This window comes from Pseudocercospora fijiensis, assembly GCF_000340215.1.
Source record: "Pseudocercospora fijiensis CIRAD86 unplaced genomic scaffold MYCFIscaffold_7, whole genome shotgun sequence".
Taxonomy (NCBI): Eukaryota; Fungi; Ascomycota; class Dothideomycetes; order Mycosphaerellales; family Mycosphaerellaceae; genus Pseudocercospora; species Pseudocercospora fijiensis.
The window spans coordinates 2,156,142-2,180,664 of record NW_006921538.1 but is presented as its reverse complement, the minus strand read 5'-3'; the positions used below and the strand labels follow the sequence as shown (position 1 = coordinate 2,180,664).

The window sequence follows — 24,523 nt, the reverse complement described above, 5'->3', positions numbered from 1 at the left end:
TTCTAGGCTATATTAGCCTAGCGATAAGCTCGCTGTATATTGGCATCCTTAATATATAAGTTCTTCTAGGTATAAAGTATGTTTATTGCCTACCTAGGTAGAAATAGTACGTCGCTCCTTCACTAAAGTGGGTCTAAATTATGCTTACTTAGCCTTAGGCAGGCTGCTTGCCCTAGCTTACCCTAATCTTGTGATTATGATTATGATTCTGTGATTAATCACTCACAATCAGTTGTGATTGTGATATTTAGTATGTGATTGTGATTAATCAACAATCAACAACTATGAGTTCAACTGCGCCACCTTCGAGAATATGCAGCTGTGCCTGAGCGGAATTTTTACACACTAGCGGGCTCGCGATATTGAAGCATTGGGATCGTGGCCAGAAGGTAAAACTGCCAAAGGGGTAGGTGGGCGAGAACACGGCCAAAGTCACTTTCGATCGATTGTCAACTAGCGTTAATGATCACATCCAAGTCAAGCGTGTTGAGAATATCGCTCTTGCACTGGCAATACCGGACTGCTCGTCCAGTCCTGGAACAGATTCCCCATTGAACCTCGCAGCCTCATCGTCAAGCTCGCCCAAGGTCCCTTGACCAAGCTCCACAAGGCTCGACGATACGGCGCGAGCACCACCACAATTGCCGTTGCCATCGCAGTAGCTTGATCCAAATCGCTAAACCTGGAAGAAGTATTTGGAGCGGCAAAACGGTGTGAGCCCACACAGCCTGAGGATGTATTGTCGGAAAATCGCACCGTGTCGGGAGTACTGTAGACGAAAAGTAAGATGTGTATCACAAGGGGCGGCGTGTAGATGGCGAAAGCCTGGAACTTTGAATTTCGAGTGAGCACAGCTGAGATGATGCATATTGCCGCAACGATGGTGCAAATCGCCAGGCCGGTCGATGTAAAGTTGAGCGGAATGTCGTTGAACTCTGGTTTCTGAAAGACTGGATGTCCGATTTTGGTTAGCGCAACGTGCTCGGCCAGTACGGCCATCGTGGCCATGATCAAGACGCACAGCCAGAGTAGATATCGCCACTTCTGGAGAAGATATGTATGTTTCGGAGGGATTTTGGAACTCAGAGCAAGCGCTGCTCGGGACGTCTCGAATCGTATATTCCTCAGTCTTCTGTACAGAAGCCATGTTGGCCAAAGCACACATATGCTCAACGCTAATGACATCCGTGAGAGGCTCATCGCTGCCTGGTGCGTAGCAGTCATTCGATCGCGTAAAGTTATGCTTCGGTATATTGCATCACCACTGGCAACCAGTGAATAGATCACTGAGGCGATGAAGTCAGTAGATGGTGTGGACTCGTCCTCGATGGCATCGAGAAGATCCTGCATCTTACTCTCCGCTGGGCTGCGGTAGGGGCCAGTCGAAGAACGCCATACTTCGTCCAGAGCAGTAAGACCAGAGAGTAAGAGTTTGAAGTCGCAAAGCATTATCGAATGCAACATGTTCATCAGCCAGCCCCAATAAGCACCGGGCCCGTAATATGAGTTTACCAAGGACAGATCCAGATCGATGCATTCGTATGGCACGAGGTGGAAGATGACCAGTAGGCCCATGGCCGAGAGTATGAACAATGTCGAGACAGCACGCCACGTACCACGGCTGTCTTCATCGGTCGCCATTTCGTATATGGAAACAGCAGTGTCTTTGACACTAATAGCGAGAGATTCCATATTCGATGGGACATTCGAGGAGGCTCTCGGTGTGGCCGTGGATGAAATCAGCAGAACTCTTCAGCTGTTGAACTTCAGGCTATGCACAAAGCGCTGCGCCACAGCCCACATCGCCTCTGCAGGCGACCAGGTCAAGCGAGAAAAATTGCAGCTTGGCTCCGCGAGAGACGTCGACAGCAATTCACATGTTATGAAGTGCTATTCGAAGACAAAGATGTCTCGTCAAAACAGGGCTTCACTCAACCCAGACTGGCCGACTATGCCTCATGAGTGATTCGAAGCAGATACCAGCTCGACATCTATCTTCTTCTATCGATGTCTGGAAGAAGATCTCGACAGTTGACTAACGAGCAGATAGATGTAGTCCCCCAGATAGCTTCCTGCAGTTGGCAGATCAGAGAGTATCGGACGTCCATAGCACATCTATCCTCATTACGTGAAGGCCGTTGTCGATGCAGCTTTATGAGTCTCGCTGCTAAGCCGCCCATCTGCGACCGCACTCCTTGCTGCGCGCGGGACTTGGAAATGCTGTTGCTAAGCAAGGAGCACCGTACAATATCCGCACTGTCTCAGGTCGCCTCAGCAAAGACCAGCTGTTCTCGTCCAGGTTCCGCCTCGCATGACAACAGCCATGTTATTCGTATTCAGCAGGACTTTCGAGCATGGATGGCTTTCGAGCATGGCCCTCAGGTAAGAAATGCTGGTACGAAAGTGACTTCTACAGCCTTCCTTCAATGCGCGGAGTGTGAAGAAAGAAGATGAAATGTCGGAGCCGGGAAATGAGTGGTAGAGTTCTAGCCAGACGGACCTGGGTCCGGAAAGGTGGAGGTGGAGGATGCTTCTCTCGACCTCGCGCGTTCTGTCACCACACTTCCATCTTCGCCAACATCCTTGAAGACGAAATGAGACGACGAGCATGGGACCGGGTCGGAGTAAGAGCGAGTGTATGAGGTATATGGCGTCAAGTCGACGATGATGCGGTTCACTTGGAGAGGAGGAAGAAGGCAAAGAGAGTTTTGCGAGGAAGAGAGGAAAATTCAAAGGAAAATTACACATCATTGGATTGCTTGCAAATGCGCTATGCGCTATGCTAGCTACCCAGCATCGTGATCTGGTTCACAGCAAAGACTTGTGCTCGCAAATTGGAACTTGCCAGCACAAGTCGAGATGCAGTTGAAAGCATGCAACCATAATGTCCTGAAAGGCCATTCTTGTTGCGAAATATCCGCTTGCTCTGCTCAATCACCACCACCATCGCCATCACGACGACCATGTTTCCTTTTTTGACCGCCACGACAGCCACGACGGCGCTTCTTGTAGCCATTTCCCGGCGCACTGCTGCCATTCCCAGGCGCACTGCTGCCATTTCCAGGCGCACTGCTGCCCTTTTCAGGCGCGCTGCTGCCCTTTTCAGGCGCGCTGCTGCCCTTTTCAGGCGCTTTGCTGCCCTTTCCAGGTGCAGGGGGAGGTTCGACTCGCATATGTCCCAAGTGACCTGCGTCTGGGTTGCTTGAATGACGGAAAAAGTGGTCGTTTCCAGGAGGGATGCGGCTGTCCGCCCGGCCTCTCATCCGGCTGTCGGGGCGACGAGATTGGTCGTGACTCGCAGGTGTAAGATTGCGGTTCAAAGCCTCCGTCAAAGCAACAGTAAGCAAACGCTGTTGCTCTGCATACTCTTCGGCCTGGCGTCGATCGTCTTCGGCCTTAAGAGTCTCTGCAGCCAGGCGTCGAATCTTCTCTTCGGCCTTCAGATTCTCTGCAGTCAGGCATTGAATTTTCTCTTTGGCCTTCAGTTTATCTTCAGCCAGGCGTCGAATTTCCTCTTCGGCCTTGGAGATTCGATCCAGCGCTTCCGCTTGAGCGCTCAGCAGCTGACGAATGGTTTTCTGCGCTGATTCACGCTCTGTCGGCACTCTCGCTGGACTCCGAGACCGACGCTCGTCTCTCCGATGCCCACGAGCTTGTTCACCTCGGTGACCTTGTTCACCTCGCTCTCTGTACGATCTCGGCTCTCGCGCTGGACTTCGAGACCGACGCGTGTCTCGCCGATCCCACTGACCTTGCGGACGCGCCTGAGCGCTCCTCGTCGGGCGGACGTGATCGAGCCCGTCCAAGAGTGCCTCCCACGCGGCATCGTGCATGAAGGTCCGGTTCACGTTGAACATCGGAAGGCCATGTTTACCCGCGGCTTTTGGGGTGTAATCCAGGAGACCGTCGCCCCTCTTCGAGGGCTGGCCAGCGACATTGCTGCACACGATGCCGCCGTTTGGCATGCCGTGTCTGACGGCAGCGCTAAGCAGCTCCAGACTGTTGCACTGTGACCAGTTTTAGTATGGGCAACTTCTCATTCAAGACTCAAAATGCTCACGCTGCGATGCCAGCCCTTCTCGGCGCAGACGTGGCAAATGGCGGTCCACACCGTTGGGTAGTTGGTAATGGCTTGGCTCCGCCTCACCACATCCGTCGTCGGAGGGAGAGGAGTCGTCTCGAAGGGATGGGTCCTCATTAGGCCATTCTCATCCTAAAGAGACGGATAGAAAAGTTAGCAATTGTTTGCGAGAGGAGGAAAGCTCAACAGTTGGCGAGGGCAGGATTGAATACAGATGGAAGGGGGTTGTCACTAACCGGCTGGTTGTTCTCTCGCCAGTCCTGCTGCGGGAATTGCGGCTGCGGTTGTTGCAGTCGCTGCACCTCTCGGCGCGACAAGCCTGCCATAGAGCTTGATGGCGGCGCCCTCGAGAAGTGGTCTCCCTGCGACATGCCTGCCAATGGTGGCGCGCTCGAGAAGTGATCTCCCTGCGACATGCCTGCCATAGAGCTTGATGGCGGCGCGCTCGAATAGTGGTCTCGGTTCTGGAAAGGCAGATTTGAGTCTGCCATGGCGTCGTCCATGCTTGGTTCCTGATCTGTATTACGAAGCTGTCAGTGTCTGGCGCGCGTATAGGCAGGCCAACTTACGATGTCAGAAGGTTCAAGCACTGTCTGGATGTCTGGATGTTTGCACAGCAGCTGCGAGTCGCGGAAATATGAAGAATTTACGGGAGTGGCCGTTGTTTGCCTCCCGTTCTTGGCGTGGCTTTGTTTTGAAAATTCTGCTCGCCGCTGAAAGCTCACCTCTCCAACAACATCAACACACCGAGAGCGAAGACATCGCGCTCATAACGATGCCTGGCTACCGTGGCGGCCACGGCTCAGGCCGTGGCAATCATCGTCAGACCGAGAACCGAGACCACACATGTAAGCCTCCTCGATTCTCACGCGACACGTTGCTAATCCGAGACAGCGAGACCAACAGGAGATCCGCGATCAGACAGGTTTCACCCAGAGCACTGGAGATGGTTGATCGATGAGGCGGAGTTCGAGTACCGGCAACGACATCAAGGTGCCGGTGACTTTGGGCACACCTACCCTCAAGCGAACCAAGGCCATAGCGCCCCTCCCAGCTACGGCGGGCATGGCGGCAGCTACCAATACGGCCAACAGCATCACCCGCCTCCAGCTCCAGCGGCGCAGGGCAACTATGGCTACCCACCTCCAGGCCAGCCATACTATGTTGACCCGTACGCTGAAGGCCGCGCCCAATCACATGGAGCTGCGCCTTCACTGCAGCCTCAAGCTCCAGCGGCGCAGGGCAACCATGGCCACCCACCTCCAGGCCAGCCATACTATGTTGACCCGTACGCTGAAGGCCGCGCCCAATCACATGGGGCTGCGCCTTCACTGCAGCCCAACGCTCCGCCACCAGATCAGGTTCGAGCTCGGCAGGAGCAGGATCGGCAGCGTGAGCAGGATCGGCAGCGTGAGCAGGATCGGCAGCGTGAGCAGGAAATCGAAGAGAGATTCCGTGCTGTGCGTGAGCGCGAAGCCTCTCTGCTACAGCGTGAGCGCGATGTCGCTCAGCGCGAGGCCGCCGCTCTGCGTGACGCCGCCGCTCAGCGAGAGAGTCGCCCGGTGAACCCCCTGGATCTTAATGATCTCCTCACCACGAGCCCCCAGATCGCTCGCCCTACGCGCCGCCCACCCCGCGCCCAGTCACCGCCGCCGCAGTCGCGTATTCGCCGGCGCGGCCCAAGACGGCGCTGATGGTGGGCAGTGCTCCGCTCATCAAGCGACTGGCGAAGAGGCTGATGATGCCGACGCAAAAGCGCGGTCGATCATCTTTGTTTTTTTTCTGTACGAATTTTTGTTTCTTGCACGAATGTTTGTTTCCTTGCACGTATATTACAACACTCCAACTTGACTGGCCTGCACCAGGGAAGTTGTTGAGCATCACTTTCACATATCAACTTGGCTGGCACAATGCCAGAGAAGATTGTAGTGTCGTTGGTTGTCACCTTGACAAAGAACGCCTTTGCCAGCCGATCTGGTCGTACCTGCTTACGAAGAGATCGTCAACGATGGCACAATAGCAGTACGTCTGCTCTTTTCTTGTAAGTAGCTTCGCAAATGACAACTCTTCATTTGCATCACAGTCTCCCAAGCTACCACAACTGCTTCGAACGGCCCAAATCTACACTCAGCTGATGTATGCCTGCTGCATGTTTTGCTCCTTTCTGTGCTTTTGAGATACTCATAGCCACGTTCGGAAGCAAAATTCCCAGATCTAGAACTTGGCTCATCCCTTGCTTGACAAGTGGTCGTGCCAGGGCTGCATGCCTTGCGCCAACACCTTGTGAGGCGTCGACTTCGCGTCTTGGTATGTAAACACGTATTGCCACCCAGCTGATACTGACAGCTTCATTAGCACTTTGCGGACGATCTGAGAGGACCGCATTCAACATCGCCGCCATGACCTCTCAAAGTCCGCCAAGAGAACCACCATATCGAGATTCATCGCCGACTTCACCACTAACGCCACTCTCGCCGAATGCATTACCGCAATGGATTCGACAAAACCGGCCGAGGTCCGCGCTCTTTTCGAATGGAAGACTCAAAGTCATGCTCATCGGGGTTGGATGCATTCTAATGGGATGGATGTTGACATCGACACTAGGACCAACAGATAGCGATCTAGCCGATCTAGACTCGGCATACGATATGGCATCTGGAGGTGTGCTCAACAATCCTGATGGGTTTGGCACGCATCCGGCTGCGAGCTCAAAACAGCCAGGAATTCTTGGAGACGTGGAGCTCGAGGAGGAAGCGGAGCTGGAGGACTACATTGAAAATGGCAAGAAACCTTCTGTGACAGGTGCATTATCAGAACTGCATGACGCCGTGAAGGACAAAATACAGTCCTGGAATCCGTACTTTGTCAAAGGGTCACATGGTGCTGCGGCGAATGCTACCAAGAAAGCCAAGCACAAGAGCCACAATGCTACAACGGCAGTACTTGGTGGCGAGGATGTCAGAGAAGGGCTTGCTGAGCACGAGAAGCTTGGTGCGAGGACTCGTATTGGAAAGTGTACCATCCTCTTCCATGGTAACAGCTACTGGGAGCGAGCGATTCGGACACACGAAAGGCACGACAGGGAACACGGATACCGACTTCATGTTCTTCGTCAGGAACTAATGGACGATGTCTGGTCGAAGCCTGCGTACATTCTGAGTCTTCTGCTGCGAGAATTGGGCAAACCAGAGAGCGAGAGACTGGACTGGCTGTTCTGGATCGATGCAGACACGGTCTTGCTGAACCCGTACATCCCGCTGGATGTCTTTCTTCCACCTCCAGGAAGTGAATTTGAAGACATTTACCTTGTCTACTCCAATGACTGGAACGGGCTCAACAATGGCGTCTTCCCGATCCGCGTCAATCAGTGGGCAGTCAACCTCTTTGCAGCGATTGTCTCGTGGCGACACTATCGCCCCAAAGAGCCGCTTGTCTTCCGTGATCAGTCTGCCATGGACGCTCTTATGCACGAACCAGCATTCGCTCCCCATGTCGTCCAAGCACCCCAGCGCTGGTTCAACGCCTACCAAGGCGAGCACAACGAAACCCTCGCACCATTCCAAATCCGCCGCGGAGACCTCCTCGTCCACTTCGCAGGCGTTCCCGACCGCGAAGCACGCATGAACTACTGGCTCGAACGAGCCGAACAACATCTCGACGACTGGGAAGTCCCCGTAAAATCCACCTCCTACCCGCAAGAAGCCAAAGACTTCTGGAACGAGCAACGACAGCAAAGACAGCAGAGGAAAGAACAACTCGCAAACGCACGCCTGAAAGGCAAAGAACTCATCACCAAACTCGAGCAAAAACTCAAAGACTACGGCGACCGCTTAGCCGTGAACCTCAAAGAAGAAATCGAACAGCAAAGAACCGACCTCAACACCCTCCTCGACGACGAATCTCGCAACACCGACCTAAAACTCCTCGAAGAAGAAATCAACAAACTGGAAGAGAAAGCTTCACCCCTCGACTCCGCGCTCGCCGAAGCGAACAAAAACCTCTTGAAATCCGCGCACGAAGCCATCTTCGCCGGAGAAAAAGATTTATTGGAATCTGGCTTCCAAAATGATGGGAGCGGGAGGGTTTCGAATCCCGCGTTCGTGCCGGATTTGCGACGTATCATGGATCATGTTACGGGTCTGAAGAGTTTGGTTATGCAGCCGCAGGAGCAGTGGGAGAGACGGGTGATCTCTGATGCTACGAATGAGCTTACGGAGGCTAGGGGGAAGTATCGGGAGCAGGTGAAGGCTGCGGAGGATGCGAGGAAGAAGGTTGAGGAGGATAGGAAGAAGGCTAAGGAGGAGGCGGAGGCTTTGAAGAAGCAGGTGGAGAAGGAGGCGGGGATTGGGGGTGAGGAGGTGGGTGCTGGTGATCGTGATGATGGACTGCAGCCGGGTGCTGTGCAGTCTGCTACGGTGGGTGTGGGACCTGTGCAGTCTGCTACGGTGGATGTGGGACCTGTGATGCCTTCGAATGGGGTGGAGAGCAATTAGAGAATTTGTAAGACCAATCCCTTCCGATAGATTATTGTACAGTATCTGATGCTGAAGTTGACGTGGTTGCCTCATTCCCCACGGACCAGCAGAGCCACGAGCGCGCTCTGTGTGGCCTGGTCACTTGCTTCTCAGGCCAAGAGACAAGAGCTCCATATACATGGCCAGTATGGAGCTGCCACTCCGCAGCCATTCTCGCGCCCGGTCTTGAGGCTCGCCACGCTCCAGACATTGTCGCGCCTCGTGCAGGGCATTCGATGCTCGATGCTCGATGCTCGATCGAGACGGGCGAGCATTGCACGGCTGGATCTGGATCACTGCATCGCGCAGTGTGGAGCATGAACATCGCCACTCGCAGCACCTGCACCTGCACCTTCTGCAGCATCCTGAAAGTTCTGGCCATCGAATAGAACGGTCGTGTCTCCGATCTTGCGGCCCTTGGAAGAGCACGTGAAGTCAAGGACTCCACGACGATGACCAAAATGGATGGAGTAGTCCGTCTCAATCTGGTTCAATACAACTCCGTTGACGATTCTGGTAGGCTCTTGGCTGAGGTCGAGCTCCTCAAAGGCGACACGGACATCAGCGAGTTTGTACACTCCTGTATCACGGGTCAGCTCTTGTGTGGGGATGGCGATCACCGATGGCTTTACCTTGGTCTCGAACGTGATCGGGAGCTTCGTCAAGATCACAAGCATAGACAGCGATTTTGCCGGGTTGGTGATGTCGGACTTGGCTCACGAAACTGAACTCAATGCTCGTGGTCTCGTCCACCATGTCTCCCTATACAATGCAATGCTTGGGTCAGTAGTTCAGGCTCTGGCAGCGAGGCGTTGTCGTACCTTGTTGAGCTTCCAGTGCATGTTGCCAGATGCCATCTTACGGCCGTCCCAATCGTCCACATAAGCATTTTCGGCCTTGTGACGGCGTCGGTCGAATGCCTCGCACAGTTCAAAGCCATAGTGTCGACGAGAACGTCGAGAAACGGGCTGAATTTCATGCAAGCCACTGAGTGCTGCCCCACGGACGATTGCGGATTGACTATTTGAAGTTAGCGAACATTGGTGGCCAGCTGGAGATTTCATGTTTGCTCACGCGTGCTCTGGGCAGATGAGTCTCGTTCCGTGCTGTTGGCACCATGCTCTCAGCTGATCGTTGAGGAAGAACGACTCGCCAAACCCGCCCACAAGCAGTAGCAACTGGAGTGCAGATTAGTTTAGCAGATTCGAAGAAGTTCTCTGCGGTACCTACATCAATGGGCTTGCTCTGCGGCTGCTTTGTGGCGATGCTGCATTGTTGTTCGAGCAAATCGAAGATCTGCGCGACCACAGGATCGAACATCGACTTCAGGTCCTCACTGCGGAAAACGTCAGTACATTCATTACAAAAATCGAGCAAAGGTTCAACTGACTTGTAGAGTATGACATAGGAGTTCGTATCATCGTAATGTTTGGAGCGTGGAACACCGGGAAGACTGAGAGGCAGCTTGTACCGCTTTGTCGGATTGGACGACTTGCCAAAATCACGTTTGAAGCCCTCGAAGTCCTTCATGAAGCGACTGGTCGGGCCTCTTGTTTCCAGGCTGAGGTCCGTGTAAGCTGTGCCGAACTTCTGTTCCATCCAAATCATGAAATTTCGATCGATCCAGGTCGAGCCACATTTGCCACCTGCATGATTGTCAGTGCGGAACCACATGAGAGAACAATGTCCGCCTTACCAGTTCCAGTCTGAAGCTCGTGAAACTGTAGCTTTGGAGTGAGAGCCGCAAGCTCGTAGGTCGTGACATCGACAGTGCCTCCACCACAATCGCAAACGAGAATCACGTCTCCCGCCTTGACCTGAGTCTGGGAGTCGCCTTGTGCAAGTGAAGATATCGCTGCTACTGCAGCTGCTTCTGGCTCGCAAATGAGGAAGCATTGGCTATCGTAGTGTAATTGCACCTTTGCTTGTTGTGCGGCTTTGCGCACAGCACGAAGCGTGTCGCTCTTAGCCTTGTCACTCCAGACCGCTGGCACGGTGATCCAGAAGTCCATGGGAGTCTGCTTAACAATCTCTTCGCCAAGCTTTTTGACCATCTCTCTGTATGCGAATCTGGCAATTTCAGTCAAATAGTCCGCGCACAGATCAACTGGCTTCCTGTTTGGTGGAAGGGTGAGTACACCGTTGCCCACGAATTGTGACAAGGCAGGATCATCGTATTTGGAGTGCTGCAGCGGATCCAGTAAAAGCTTCATCCATGAGTAGGATTTCATGTTGGGAGTAACTTCGAAGCCGTAACAGTTATCAAGAGCATCGTCGTTATCATCATGCTCGCTGTCTTCGGAAGGGTTCTCGTAGCCGTATGCAAGGCGGGATGGTGTTTTCCACGAGTAGTCGCCTTGCCTACCTGGTCCAGGCCTATCATTGTTAACAGAGCAGGATTTTGTCAGGAGGAAATCTTACCATTCTCGAACACACAGCACATCTTCCAGAATCTTTACATGACGACCTTCTGTACCGACAAAACTGACACCACTGTACGTTGTGCCAAAGTCGATACCCACGACCAAGCGGTATCTCTCATTGTCGCGTCGCTCGTTTGTACCTTGGGTGTGCTGACGGTTCATTGCTGAATATGGCGGTGGATTCTCCGTTGGAGGCATTTGATCGCTTCTGATAACTGGTAGACCGGTATCTCAGAACACAACGAGATTGAGAGGCAACAAAGACGAACCCATACCGCAAGCTTGCCAATTATATTTGCTAGAGACTCTCTTCCCGATCAGAGCTCCGTGTCTTATCACATTCCTCATTCGGACACAGCGATTGTGAGGCTGCTTTGCTATGCCATGTTTACTGAGATTTCGCACGCTAGTAGCAGTTCGCATCTGTCCGGATCCGCTGCGATGTATGATTCCGATCTGAGACTCCGATTGAGACCATCCCGTGTTGTGCATATTTCTGGCGTGGGCTAAGATTCACGCAAGAGGATCAAAACCTGACCAACTGATGCACCGTGGGGCTTGCCGAAAGCGACTCATTCCGTAAAAGCAATGCGGTAGAACAGGCTAGTACACTCCGTGCGTGTATCCGAAGTTCTGTCGTTTGTGTCTCAGCAAGATATAAATGACGACTCCGACATGCAGTGAGCCGCATGGTCTCAGAAAGAGCTTCGGCAAGACAAAGCGCGACTGGAAGCATCCGTTGTGGGAACTGTATTTAATCCAGAACCGTGAGATCCCGTAGATCCAAAGTCAAGAGCAAGCACTTACAGTATTCTACAGCCTTCAGATTAGCGCTATCAGCGAAGCCTTCTCAGACTCATCACGGACAGTCGGAATAGCAGCAAGCCAGTCATATCGAACTTCCATAAGCGAGACATAGCGATGACGGATGCTCCGCAAACAACCTGTTCGACTCAGGTCAACAGCCACGCCGCAGTGCCCCTTTCGTCGTCTGCATCACACTCTACCTTTGGGATCTTCACAGCCGAGCCGAGCATAGGAACGAGGTGTCCAGAGTCTCAGTCCGTAATAATAGGACGCCACAAGAAAGCTGCGTCTCGCTTCCAGCTGCAATCTGCAGTAACAGCATCGTTTGGGTGGCTGACGGATCTGATAGCTTGGGTGCGTAATCACTTTGATGCGAATGCTCAAGAGCCCGCCATCGACCAGTTGTTCGCTGATGATCAACGCCTCTATCAAGGCATCATGAATTACGAAAATGGCATAAGGCATTTGCAGCAAGAAAACACCAACTTGAGGCAGGAGTTTGATGGCCGCGTGCGACAGGAGACTCAATACCTGCGCGAGCAATGCCATGATAGGCTCCAGCAAGAGCGCAGAGAGCAAGCGTCGTTGACCGAGAGTCGCATGGCCACATTGCAGAAGCAGCATGAGGCCGAGATGGCACGCAAGAACGAGGTCATCCGCAAGCGTGACACAGAGATCGGGAAGCTGCACAATCTTGCTGTACGACTGGAGGATACCGTGGCCGCTCGCGATACCCAGATTGTTGAGTACGAAACCCGAGTGCAGTCACAGCAAGAAGCGATCCGAGACCTGCAGGCCAGTGCGATGAAATCCCTAGAAGCGGCATATTGGGCACCGGATTCGGCGGAGAATATCCAGAGACAGATGAAAGATCTCATGCTGGACATTGAGGACTGGGCTGAGCGGTTTTCCTTGCTACCTCTCGAAATACTCCTGGAGCACGAGCGCTTCGGGCGGGTTGAGACGCATCTGAAACGAAGCGGCTGTATTGGGTCTCTCGGGAAATTGGAAGAGGCAATCGTCGCAAATGAGGACCTTCGCCAACCGGGACGAGCATCTGCTCTGATGCTCTCGACCATAGTGTCTTTTGAAGTGTTTGGCACCGTCTTCTGCAGTCCGTTCTTTGCATTTGCCGGAACGTGTGGCCAGCAGCACGAATTGTTGCAACATGCCGATGGTGATGCCGCGCAGTCGATTTGCGAATTGATCCGTCGGGGTAAGTAGATGTAGATGCGAAGGACAGTCTGGAGTGCCTACTGACAGCATGATGCAGGAAGTTCCGAAGACGCAGAGGCTTGGAGGTGTCAGCTGTTGCGACTGCTGGACCCTCCAGGACACAGGGCAACTCCAGGGATCAATTCTCTGAAAACAATGGCCCAGGCAAGCCGGAATCATAGTGCCGAGTTGGCAGCAAGCCAAATGTCGCGAAGCATTGTCAAATATCTCGTTTTGGAAAAAGCGCTTTGGGAGGCAGAGCATGATCTGATGATGCTGATGAGAGAGGCCGCAAAGCTTTCGTGGAGCCTACTGACTCGCAAGAGTCGTGTCGAGATGGCTGGCTGGCCCTTGCTGACCGAGGAGGAAAAGATCATTTACCATGCCAATTCAAGCACCTTGGAAGCTCATTCGCAACACAGAAAAGTGTTGCAGGCCGACCCGTTGGCAATGCGTGGAAAGGAGATTTTCATGCTCACCCGGCCCGCTGTGATGCTCGCTGGCGACGCTGATGGGAAGAAGTACGACCAGAAACGAGTGCTGATGAAGGCGGTTGGGTGGATGGGCTGACATCGTCGATGGTAATTTCTCGGGTAGACTTTGATGGTCGTATCCAATGCACATGGATTGTTCAACGGGACCAGCCATACGTGTCAGCGTCGAATACCTCACAGCAGTGGCTACCTGAGTCCCGCGTGCGATGGACGTCTTCCAGCTTTTCTGCATATCTCAATCCACTGCTCAATCTTATTCCAGATCGCATTTCGCATACCCAAAACGGACTTTGCCCTATTCTGAGGCATATCGTCCTCGGAGCCTGCCATGGGCGTTACGATAGTGTAATTGCAAGTCGGACAGCTGCTATTGGCGTTTGGAGTAGCTGGGTAGAAGTCCCTGCCATATGTCGAATTCAATGTGACAGATCCGACGACTTCGCCCGTTTCTAGACGAATCCAGGTATCGATTTCGCAATTCGCGAGCTTTCCTGCTGTGATGAGAATCTCTCTGGCACCCCTCGTCCAAGTGCCGTAGCCACCGTATCCTGAATGCTGATTGAAGCACAGATCTGAAACGATCAGTCCAAGGTCTATCACAATACAGCTCGTACACTCACTGAGGCCATTGCCTGCCACCACCATGCCAGGCACAAGTTGATCCCACTTGTAGCACCAGGTGTTACCATGATCGTGACCAGAAAAGAGAGCCATTAGGCCAGGTGTTGTAGTTATGGCTTGCATAAACGGAGTGTCTTGCCCTCCGTAATCACAGCCAGAATCCGTGCCGTTCGGACACCAGCCCTGTGCTTGCGACGCCAACGGGTAGTCGTCATTGACGCCAGGCTCGGTGTTTGGGTCGACTCCAACTTCAGTTTGCAGTGCCGCACTTGCGTTGGTCGGGATGTGAACGAATGCGAGCGATGGTATCGTCCGTTGATATCGCCGAGTGAGTAAAGCATTGGATTCCTGGAACCACTCCACCACGCTCTGGTCGACCCAGTCCGGTTGGCCCACTCCATCGCCATTTTCATCTTGCTCTTGGAAGTAGAGGCCGCCTCGGGAATCGAAAAACCAAAGAATCAGGCAAGGTTCTCGCCCGCCGTGCGAAGGATAGACTGGAAGGTAGTAATTAGTCACACCAGCGTTGCCACCTCGAATCATCGGATTCGTCCTGGAGTTCCGGTAGCGATGCTCGTGGGCGAAGATTGCATCACGTGAAAGATTGTATTGGCTGTCGTGATTGCCGTAGGTGGTCGCAAAAGGCAGTCCTCTTCTGACGATGGGGCCCACGATCTGATCAATCGTTGCCGTGCTGTTGAACCGGTAGGCATTCTCCCCGGTGATCAAGTCCCCATTCAGCACCACCAGTTGCTGGTCTTCGGCATCAAGCACGCGATTCATGGCGACGACCGAGTTGGCATCTTGCTCCGGCCCCCAAGGGTCCCAAGCATCCGCGTCAGGTCAGCTCAGCTCGACGTCCACGCAAGCATGTCTGGAGGAGGTACATACTCTCGCCGAAATGCAGGTCGGCGAATACGGCGATCTGGAAAGTGCCTTCCTGGGTGAATCGGAGCGGTTTTCTCCACTTCCACCGGGCATCTGTCGGGCTGGCGCAAGTGAAGGCGAAGGCGAAGGCGAGGAACGACCAGACAGCTGCGATGAGGAAGAAGCTCAGCATCTTGAACGCGTTGCGGTGCAGGTGACTGGCCGTGATGAGCATGTGGTGATCCATGGTCAGATTGCTTTGGAGGAACAACACCTGGTAGCATTCCGACTTCCTCGGCCGATCCATCGAAGAGAATCCCCCCCAAAAGCGTTCAGCTTTGTTGCCGCTGCATCAGGCTGATGTCCTCTCTGAAGATCAGTGATGGTGTTGCCGTTTGGTGGATCACAAATGAGACGGCTAGTAATGCAGAAGTCCTCTCTCGGGCTTGGCGACAACTGCCCAAATGAGGCAAGTTTACCGCGGTCAGGTTCACTTCATTCACCTGTTGCCCGCTAATAAATTCAATGTTTAAGCTACTATACACGTAGTAATTCCTCATCCTCTAACACGACTACTCCCCTCCTTCAAAGAGCCCTTGGAATCACCTCTTCACCTCCACAAACGACTCAAAAGTCCAACCCAGACATCTTCGCAGTATCTGTCCATACCGAATGCGCCTCCATCGAACCAACGCCTTGGAAATGGAATCTTGGCCATGCGGAGCCACGAGAGTGACTTCACCACGCTCGCCTTTCAAATGGAAATGCGAGCCATCGACTTTGACGACATCCATTCCAGCATCTTCCATAGCCGCACGAACATCTCGAAAAGTGCAAGATCCGCCATCATGCGTCATGCTTTGAAACGGCCAGAGCTTTGCAAACACTTTATAACTATCCTTGCCAACGGGGATTGCTTCGGGCTCGGTCTGTGGTGCTTCTTCTGGCGCATCGTCGTCTTCATCTGCTTCGAGAGCAGGAGGCTCGGGCAGCTCATTCTGCAGGATACCCGCGTTGACCTTCTTCGCACCTTTCATTGCCTTTTTATCTTTCTTCGTGTTTCGCCGCTTTGGTGGCGACGGCAGGTCCGAGTTGGGAAACCGGCCTTGCTTCTCGATCTCTGTCACCTCCGCAGCGGCAGCATCACGCTTAGCACCGCGCGCGGCTGCGGCGGAGGCTTTGTTCGCTCGGGTCATATCGAGTCGATGCTGTAGCTTGTCTATCTCCTCGTCGGCCTGTTTGTACAGCTGCAGAATCGAGACTTCTTTGCTTGACTCGACTTCCTCAGGCGAGACGGCCGTGTTCGTGGCAAGCAAACGATCGATTTGTGCTTCGCGTACCACTTCCCAGAACTTCTTCATAGCCTTTCGACACTCAATGGCCTTCTCCAGGGCAGGCTCCGAAAGCTTGGCACGACTACCGGGATATTTTAAAGCTGCAAATTTGCCAAGTGCATCCTTGATCTGATTTGAATGGCCTTCACTCCATTGACCGTAATCTTCCGACAGACTGTTGAAGGCTGGGCAGCCACTCGTGTAGTGAGAATCTCTCGCCATCATAGTCGTCATGACATGATGCGGCTTTTCAGAGAAACGCATGCGATTATATAATGTTCTCTCTTGATGAAAACCAGGGCGACGGCCCAAAAGCATGACTCTGAGCTTCTGCAGAGCTTCCAATGTTTCCGCAACTCTCAAGAGAGGAGTGTCATCCAGTTCAGGAACAATGTCTGCGCCGAATGTTGACTCAATGAGGTACTCACTTGCTGCTCGCATTAGCGGCGACAGTGGTTGCTCCCATCGACATAATTGAGAGACGGCCCAGAAGAGTTTATCCTTGTCCCAATCCGACTTTTTCATACAGTTAGCCTCTCGGTACTTGTTGAGGAGATTCATCCGGTCTTTGTACGTGGGAGGCCTCCCGTCTCCCTTCGAGATGCGCTGAGCAAATCTTGCCTCAAAGGCGAGACTTGTGGACAGAACTCTGTTGATGTCCAACTGAACGACCATGGGGGCACATTTTTCGAGATAGACTGACAAAGCCTGCAAGGATTCCTCGACGAGTGCAGGGAATAACCTACGCTCCTCGAAATGCTGAATAATCTGGATGTGTACTCCTATGGCGTCCCACCTAAAAGCGACGAGCGTAGAAATTAGCAATGTTCTGAAGACTGACCACTCCTGATCAGAGTTGTGAGGCAATGCTGCCACTTCAGAGAATACTGTCTTGGTCTTCCACATCTGGCTGAAGGCATTTCCTCGGGCTTGATCGACTCACATTACAGCGCGGCGTAGCGCAGGCTCGAAGACCGCCAGAGCTGCAGTATCCCATTTGGTCAGCTCATCGCTTTGCAGATCTTGCCAGAATTTCGATTGAATCATCTCATCGACTTCCGTCTGAGCATGTATTGGGTCGGTCTGAAATTGGAGTAATTCGGCCTCAGCATCTTCCATGCCTCGGTGCGCGATAGCTAAGGATTCTTCCGTACTCCATGTCGGCGATTTGGAAAACTGCGCAGGCCGTGAAGGTCCCTCAAGAGCAGAGCTGGAGCCAGGGAACGATTTACTGGCCGCCTCGTCCCATTTGTCGGCGCCCTCTAAAGCACCTTGGGGACGCACGATAATTTCGACTACGTTTCGCAGAAAGGTATACAAAAGAGCTTGGGCCTCGAAAACCAGCGCGGCAATCGGATACCCATAAATGTTGCCGCGATGGAGCTCATCAATTTTGAACGGGCGAGATCTGCCGTAATCGACATGGCAGACTGAGACGCACAAGGGACTGAATTCGGTCTCGAGCAAGCCGCTATCTCGTCCAAAGCGTATCTGCTCAGTATCAAAGACGATCCATTCCTCAGGCTTGTCGAGGACACGGTGATGTATAAGCGCTAGCAAGTTCGTGTTGTCGTCTCCAAGGTCCCGAAGGTTGAGCCACGGAAGGAGCATGGCCTGCCGCACAGCCGGAGAGTTGCGAGCTTCTGGGTCCGGACATTGACCCCACGATGCATTAAACCAATGATCGACATGTGCCCATCGGTGGCTGGCAATTTTTGGGGATGCTTCACGCAGAGTGTTGTGACGCCGAGTCTTGTCCCAGCGTGTCCACCGCTTGAGAATTGCATTGCCCCATTTCTTCCGAAGAACAGACAACTCGTTCCAGTTGTTCAGGAGTGCTTCGGTGGTGGGGCGAAGTTTGGATGCCGCCTCTTCCTCGTTAACGATGTTCGAGTAATTATAATGAGGATTGATCAACCCTTGCTGCTTCCGGTCTGGGAACTGGAGCTGACAAGTCCAGCATACATCGGAAGTGCAGTTCTCTTTTCTGTCCCAGACTTTGAGATCTTCTTCTCGCGGATCGCGACCCTCTTGGAGTGCAAGCCTGATCAGCTCCGAATTTGACAGCAGATCTTTCGGGTTGGCGCTTTGCCCAATGTCCTCCATTTTCGACTGCCTAGCTTGATGTTGGGTGGGATTTTCAGGCAGTATGTTAGAATTGGTCTCGCAAAATTCCACGACATGTCGCGTATTCTTTGTCGTATGATAGAGATGTCCGCATCCGGGGTTCTTGAGCCACGCGAGCAGTGCGCAAGGCACAATAACTGCCACTGGGGATGCAGACGAAGACAAAGAGACGGGTAGGTGGAGACAACCCAAGTAGGATACGAAGCCATTGTCTCAGGTTGTATGACGAGCCCAGGGCCTCAGCCAATTTCGACGTTGTGAAAGAAATCATCATTTGGATGGCCAGTCGCTGAGGGCAGATGGCAAAAATGGCTCTGTATCTCTTAAAACCTGCTGATGTCCCGTCCAAAGATCCAATTGATGGTCCAGTATATGGGAATCAAAATCCTGTTTCTCCAGCTCACAGTCTTTGTGAGGTATGCACCTCTCCAGATCATCCAAGCAATGCGTCCAGAAATGTCGCCGCCTCCGCTCTGCAAAATTGCTTTTCGGTTGCCAATGTACGCCATAACGCCCAGGTTTCGATAATTGAACTTGTTCTGCTCGATGTCACCCTTGTTCAGTCGCTTGGCAAGCCAGTATGCCTTCTGCGATGCTACTTGTGCCGTGGCTGGGTACGAGGTGCCTTCGAGTATGGCGCAGTCACCCAAAGCATACACGTCTGGAATCGGCTTATCAGTCGCGTCTTTCACTTGCAGCCGCTCATTGGTGAGAATTCCGTGACTCTTCTCATGCTGCTTGACCTTTCCTTTCAAAGCGCTCTCGACGAATGGATTCATCATCAAGCCGGTACTCCATACAACCATACCACACCCGATTTCTCCCTCTTCTTCGATCTTCAAAGTGTACAGCGAGCCTCCATCTCTCACTCCTGGCGGCGGCTGCTTGCCTTCTGGCACATCTAGGCGAAGCTCTTGGATGTGGTGACTCGTCTTGATGTCAATGCCCTGGCGACCAAAAGTCTTCATGGCATAGTCAGACAAGCGCTTGTCGAACATGCCGAGAACAGTCGGCGCCACATCGTACACCGTGATCTTCACGTACTGGACCAGCTCTGGGTAAAGCCGTTTGATATCCTCGTAGACCATATCATAGAGCTCCGCAGACCACTCAATTCCCGTCGGTCCGCCTCCAACTACTGCAAAATTCAAGAGCATCTTCTTGGTTTCCACCGATGTGGTCGGCAGAGCTGCAATCTCGAAGCAAGAAAGCAAGCGATTACGGATCCGTCGCGCATCCCCAACATCTTTCAAGAAATATGCATTCTCTCTGACGCCTGGCGTGTTGAATGTCTGAGCATAACAGCCAACTGATATGATGAGCTTGTCGTATCCCATCTCAAACAGCTCCCCCTTCTTTGCTGCGCTCTTCTGCTGCGTCGGATTCTCCTCCTTTAGGCCCGGCGTGAGTGCTCGCGAGGGCACATCATCTTCGACCGCCTCTTCCACCGCCAAAGTCTTGCTCTCAAAATCCACCTTGTCCGCCCATGCTTGAAAGTATTCTGCACCTACGCCTCTCCCACGAAACGATCTTACCGGCTCTAATGTTGTTCGAAATTCAAGAGTGCCAACAGACGTTCCTGCCAGCAGAGGAGTAAAGACGAAGTACGATCTCGGGCTGACGATCACGATCTGATATTTCTTGGGGTCCAACGCTCTTGAAAGGGTGAAGCCTGCCCATCCTGATCCAAGAATTACCACCCGCTCTTTTCCTTGTCGTTGGTCGTTCAGTTCTTCGATCGAGAGGAATCGTCGCGGGTTCGGGAAGGAGTTTGCGCTGGCTGTCAGCCATTGAGGCGTAACTCTGGTCAGAGCACGCCGCCGTAAACACTGCATTGTCAATAGGAGCTTGCAATACCCAGAGGACTATTCACTGCAGAGTCAATCATAGTCGCGAGGAAAGCACACGAGAGGTACGTGTAGGTAATGATGCTCTGCTCTGCTCTGACATCACAGCTGCCCGCGCGCAGCACGATGCCGGGAGCCAACGGAAGGGAGCATTCGCCTTCACGGAGCCTCTTGAGTCTTTCGGACGTCTTTGCGAACACTCTGTTCGTCGAAAAGCAGAAGACCTCCACTGAACACCATCGCTACGCGTGCAGCTCTCTGCTAAGTAATCTTCAATCTTCAAATGCCGCCGCCGTTGGCCGAGATCCGACCCCCTTCGTCTTCGGTCCTCTTGCAACCAAACTCGCGCGCACCATCACGTCCAAATCCGACATGATTTCGGCCGTTCGGCGCAGCGAAGTCGGGATGCGTGGTCTTCGTAAGACTGGGCACGACCAACTGTTTGAACAAGGACTCTGGTTGCGACTTGGTCTACTCAATCAAGGTGGAGAAAGGGTTCCGACCACTTTTGCCGAACAACACATTCACGGAATTCGGTCCCCTGACAAGACGGTACTTGAGCCTTTGTGGTAGTATACATAAGAGTGTCTCTCGTGTAGGTCACAGCCCCCATATTCTACGAGTTTTTATACCCAAACAGCACACAACACAGTACAGCAACGCCAAGATGGCAGTCAAAGATGTTCTAGACCTTCACATATGTATCATCGGAGCAGGTGGGTCGTAAAGAAAGTACTGCACATTCTCCAAATGCTCACGAACACCAGGAATGGGCGGCCTGGCCACCGCGCTCGCATTAGCAAAGAAAGGCTTCAAACGAATCGAAGTTTACGAGACAGCTTCGAATCTCGGCTTCGTCGGTGCAGGAATTCAGCTTGCGCCCAACATGGCCCGAATACTGGACAGACTGGGCGTATGGGCGGATATCGAAAAGGAAGCAGTAGACCTCAAAGAGACCAGCATTCGCCAGGGCTCAACGGACCAGGAACTTGGCCATGTCGACCTCACATACGTGCGATCAGCTTACACATACCCACATATGGTCGGTCATCGATCATCACTTGCGGGATCAATGTACGAAGGCTGCAAGCGAGAGAAGGCCATCAAGTTCATCTTCAAGACTGCGGCAGGGGAAGTGAAGTCGTACGGCCCAAACCCTACTTTTACTGCCATTCCACGAGAAGGAGAACCGTATGAGATCCAATGCGATATCTTGTTGGCTTCAGATGGCGTCAAATCAACAATTCGGGACCAATTACTCCGCCTCAAGAAAATCGACGCCAAGATCATCGATACCGGCCAAGCAGCATACAGAATCATGCTCACTCGAGACCAAATGAAAAACGACCCGGAACTCCTCGAACTCCTTGACTCAGAAGCTGTGACGAGATGGATAGGAGAGAAGCGTCACATCATCGCCTACCCGGTTTCGTCAAACCAGATCTACAACATGTCGACCGTACAACCAGATACCCATTTTGCTTCTGCGCCATCAGCCACCTATACCACGAAAGGAAGCAAACCGGAGATGATGAAAGTATTCTCAGATTTCTGCCCCAAGATTCGTAAGATGCTGGATCTTGTGCCGGACGGAGAGGTCTGCGAATGGAAATTACGTGTTCACGAACCGCTCCCGACGTGGGTGGAGAATCAGACTGCTTTGGTCGGAGACGCTTGTCATCCGACTCTTCCCCATCTTGCTCAGGGTGCTGCACAGGCGATCGAGGACGGAGCAGTGCTGTCGGTCGTGCTTTCGAAGTTGCCATCGACGGATCCCCAGGCGATTCATAAAGCTTTGAAGGTCTACGAAGAGGTGAGACGCGATCGAGCATATAAGCTCGTGGAGCTGGCTGCGGCTTCTGGACGAGCTTTGCATTTGGGCGAAGGTGCTGCGAAGGAGGAAAGAGATAAGCAATTCGCAGCTTTGAAGGCGGGTAAGGGGCCGGTACCTGACAAATGGGCTGATGCCGATGTGCAGAAGATGATTTATGGGCAAGATGTGATGAAGATTGCCGATGAAGAGTTTGATAGCATTTATGCGAGGGTTTAATGGCAATCTCAATCATCGCAGTGTTTGACAATGTTCCCGCGAAATGCTTCATTCGCATCTTTTGAGAAGCGATATGTATGCGAAGTAGACGTTTCACGACCATTTCTTGTCCAGCACGGCCCTGTCTTCGATGTCCATCTCTTTGCCATACGCGTCTCCGCTTCCATCGACGTGTTTCCTCGCTTGAGTCTGGCAGCAAGAAATAGTGAGAGCATTTCCGACACTTGCACAGGATGAATACATAGTGGAAAATGGTGAAGTCAGAGATGCGCTACGTATCTTCCCTGCAATTCGCTCCAGCAAAGAGCGGATATCAGTTGACCAATCATGTGGAGCTGAATCATGCGGACCAGCCCGTGTTCGTTTTTGTGGAAGGAGCTGTTCATCGGAGACATCAGGACGCAGCGACAACGACGAATAACGACACCACAGTGCTCCAATCCTCCATCCGACATCTCGTAGCGAGCCTCAAGTGCTGAGGCTGCTGCTAGAATCATGCTGAGCCGGTCAGCACTTCGCGCAGGCCGCGCGGTGGGCGCTGGCAAGAACGCTGCCACCAAGACTGCCACGGTATGTTGACGCCGACACCAGCACCCGGGCGACGCGACAGCGGAAAACGACATCGACATATCGTGGCGAGGGATATACGGTATACATACGAGAGATATGAGGGCTGACGGACATCTCCTCACAGCGCAATGCCTCCTCGCAAAGCTCTTCCGAATCCGCCGGCTCGCAGTGGGTAAACAACACCCTCCTCGCATCGTCTACAGCACTCGGTGTTGGTTCCGTGGCATGGTACTACTATCAATTCGGCCGTCCGGCACACGCCATGACACCGGCCGAAGAAGGGTAAGAAATGGTTATGAGGTGGCGCATTGAGGCATCGGAACTGACAGGGCATCCCGCACAGTCTTCACGCAACACAGTACCCTTGGGAACACGAGAAGCTCATCAAGACATTCGACCACGCCGCACTTCGCCGAGGTTTCCAGGTCTACCGCGAAGTCTGCGCCTCCTGCCATTCTCTCAGCCGAATTCCGTACCGAAAGCTTGTCGGAAACATCATGACTGTGGATGAGGCCAAGGTGATGGCCGAGGAGAACGAGTACCCAGGCGAGCCGAATGATGAGGGTGAGATCGAAATGCGACCGGGAAAGCTCTCCGACTACATTCCATCCCCATACAAAAACGATGAGGCCGGTCGTGCCGCCAACAATGGTGCTCTGCCACCAGATCTTTCACTGATTGTCAAGGGTCGTCACGGTGGATGCAACTACATTTTCTCTCTCCTCACGGGATATCCTGAAGAGCCACCGGCTGGTGCAGTCGTACAGTCTGGCTTGAACTTCAACCCATACTTCCCCGGTACCGGCATTGCAATGGCTCGTGTCCTTTACGATGGTCTTGTCGAGTATGAGGACGGCACTCCTGCGACAGCCTCCCAAATGGCCAAGGATGTTGTTGAGTTCTTGAACTGGGCTGCAGAGCCAGAAATGGACGACCGCAAGCGCATGGGATGGAAGGTTATGGCCATTGGAACCACTCTTTTTGTTATGTCCGTCTGGGTGAAGAGGTATGAGGACCAGATCTGCGACCTATCGAATAGCCCCTTTACTAATACGCTCATCGCAGATACAAGTGGTCGACCATCAAGACTCGCAAGATCGCATATAACCCACCAAAGACCCCTCAACCAAAGCAACCTGGTTCCATTTTCCGACGATAGACATGGGTGTATGAAGTTGGGGAGAAAGATAAATAGAGGACAAACAAGAGGAAGTTGGCATGTACAGACCTTTTCTAGCGTGCTTTCGTCGTGTAACAAGAGTTTCACAATACACATCAGAGAGTTCCAAACGTGCATGGTTTCTGAACCTCCGGCTCATCTGACGTTCGCAGACATCAACTCGAACAGGATCCGTATATGCGTCAATATGCAAGGCATGCTTGGCCATGGCGTTTCGCAGAACCATTGCTTTTTCCTTCGACCCTTCGCTTTGAATACATGCTCACCGTCAGCAGAACATCAATGCGAACGAATCTACGGGAACTAACAAATCCTGCCCTTTCTGTACTGTTGGATTGAGTGGCGGAGGAGATAATTCCCTTCTGCTGCCATCTCTGGCACCCAATTCGCCGC

General features: G+C 52.8%; 8 protein-coding genes across 8 annotated transcripts; 4 read left to right on the top strand and 4 right to left on the bottom strand.

Moving 5' to 3' along the window:
- Positions 1-2,689: 2,689 nt before the first annotated feature.
- On the bottom strand, positions 2,690-3,996 carry MYCFIDRAFT_212007 (uncharacterized protein). The gene has a single exon (XM_007931061.1). It carries the CDS (start codon positions 3,963-3,965, stop codon positions 2,931-2,933), a length of 1,035 nt encoding a protein of 344 aa, XP_007929252.1. The 5' UTR covers positions 3,966-3,996; the 3' UTR covers positions 2,690-2,930.
- A 3,081-nt stretch (positions 3,997-7,077) lies between these two features.
- MYCFIDRAFT_15555 (glycosyltransferase family 34 protein) lies at positions 7,078-7,803 on the top strand (the record flags this gene model as incomplete). Its single annotated transcript, XM_007930548.1, has 1 exon — positions 7,078-7,803. A coding segment is annotated over one exon (726 nt), but the record flags the coding sequence as incomplete, so codon positions are not given.
- A 1,085-nt stretch (positions 7,804-8,888) lies between these two features.
- On the bottom strand, positions 8,889-10,826 carry MYCFIDRAFT_189860 (uncharacterized protein; the record flags this gene model as incomplete). Its single annotated transcript, XM_007931060.1, has 6 exons — positions 8,889-9,251; positions 9,417-9,615; positions 9,670-9,773; positions 9,826-9,931; positions 9,986-10,241; positions 10,292-10,826. The coding sequence occupies 6 exons, from the start codon at positions 10,824-10,826 to the stop codon at positions 8,889-8,891; spliced, it is 1,563 nt and encodes a 520-aa protein (XP_007929251.1).
- A 1,113-nt stretch (positions 10,827-11,939) lies between these two features.
- On the top strand, positions 11,940-13,222 carry MYCFIDRAFT_78007 (uncharacterized protein; the record flags this gene model as incomplete). Its single annotated transcript, XM_007930734.1, has 2 exons — positions 11,940-13,041; positions 13,206-13,222. The coding sequence occupies 2 exons, from the start codon at positions 11,940-11,942 to the stop codon at positions 13,220-13,222; spliced, it is 1,119 nt and encodes a 372-aa protein (XP_007928925.1).
- A 687-nt stretch (positions 13,223-13,909) lies between these two features.
- Positions 13,910-15,113, bottom strand: MYCFIDRAFT_4165 (uncharacterized protein; the record flags this gene model as incomplete). The annotated part of the gene is made up of 3 exons (XM_007930537.1): positions 13,910-14,106; positions 14,155-14,958; positions 15,047-15,113. Coding segments are annotated over 3 exons (1,068 nt in total), but the record flags the coding sequence as incomplete, so codon positions are not given.
- Positions 15,114-18,806: 3,693 nt separating this feature from the next.
- Positions 18,807-20,704, bottom strand: MYCFIDRAFT_189859 (uncharacterized protein; the record flags this gene model as incomplete). The annotated part of the gene is made up of 2 exons (XM_007931059.1): positions 18,807-20,194; positions 20,674-20,704. The coding sequence occupies 2 exons, from the start codon at positions 20,702-20,704 to the stop codon at positions 18,807-18,809; spliced, it is 1,419 nt and encodes a 472-aa protein (XP_007929250.1).
- MYCFIDRAFT_156029 (uncharacterized protein) lies at positions 20,530-22,481 on the top strand. The gene is made up of 2 exons (XM_007931058.1): positions 20,530-21,046; positions 21,098-22,481. Exons 1-2 carry the CDS (start codon positions 20,998-21,000, stop codon positions 22,378-22,380), a joined length of 1,332 nt encoding a protein of 443 aa, XP_007929249.1. The 5' UTR covers positions 20,530-20,997; the 3' UTR covers positions 22,381-22,481.
- Positions 22,482-22,790: 309 nt separating this feature from the next.
- MYCFIDRAFT_86820 (uncharacterized protein) lies at positions 22,791-24,350 on the top strand. The gene is made up of 4 exons (XM_007931057.1): positions 22,791-22,950; positions 23,075-23,232; positions 23,294-23,956; positions 24,016-24,350. The coding sequence occupies exons 1-4, from the start codon at positions 22,876-22,878 to the stop codon at positions 24,107-24,109; spliced, it is 990 nt and encodes a 329-aa protein (XP_007929248.1). The 5' UTR covers positions 22,791-22,875; the 3' UTR covers positions 24,110-24,350.
- Positions 24,351-24,523: the final 173 nt, after the last annotated feature.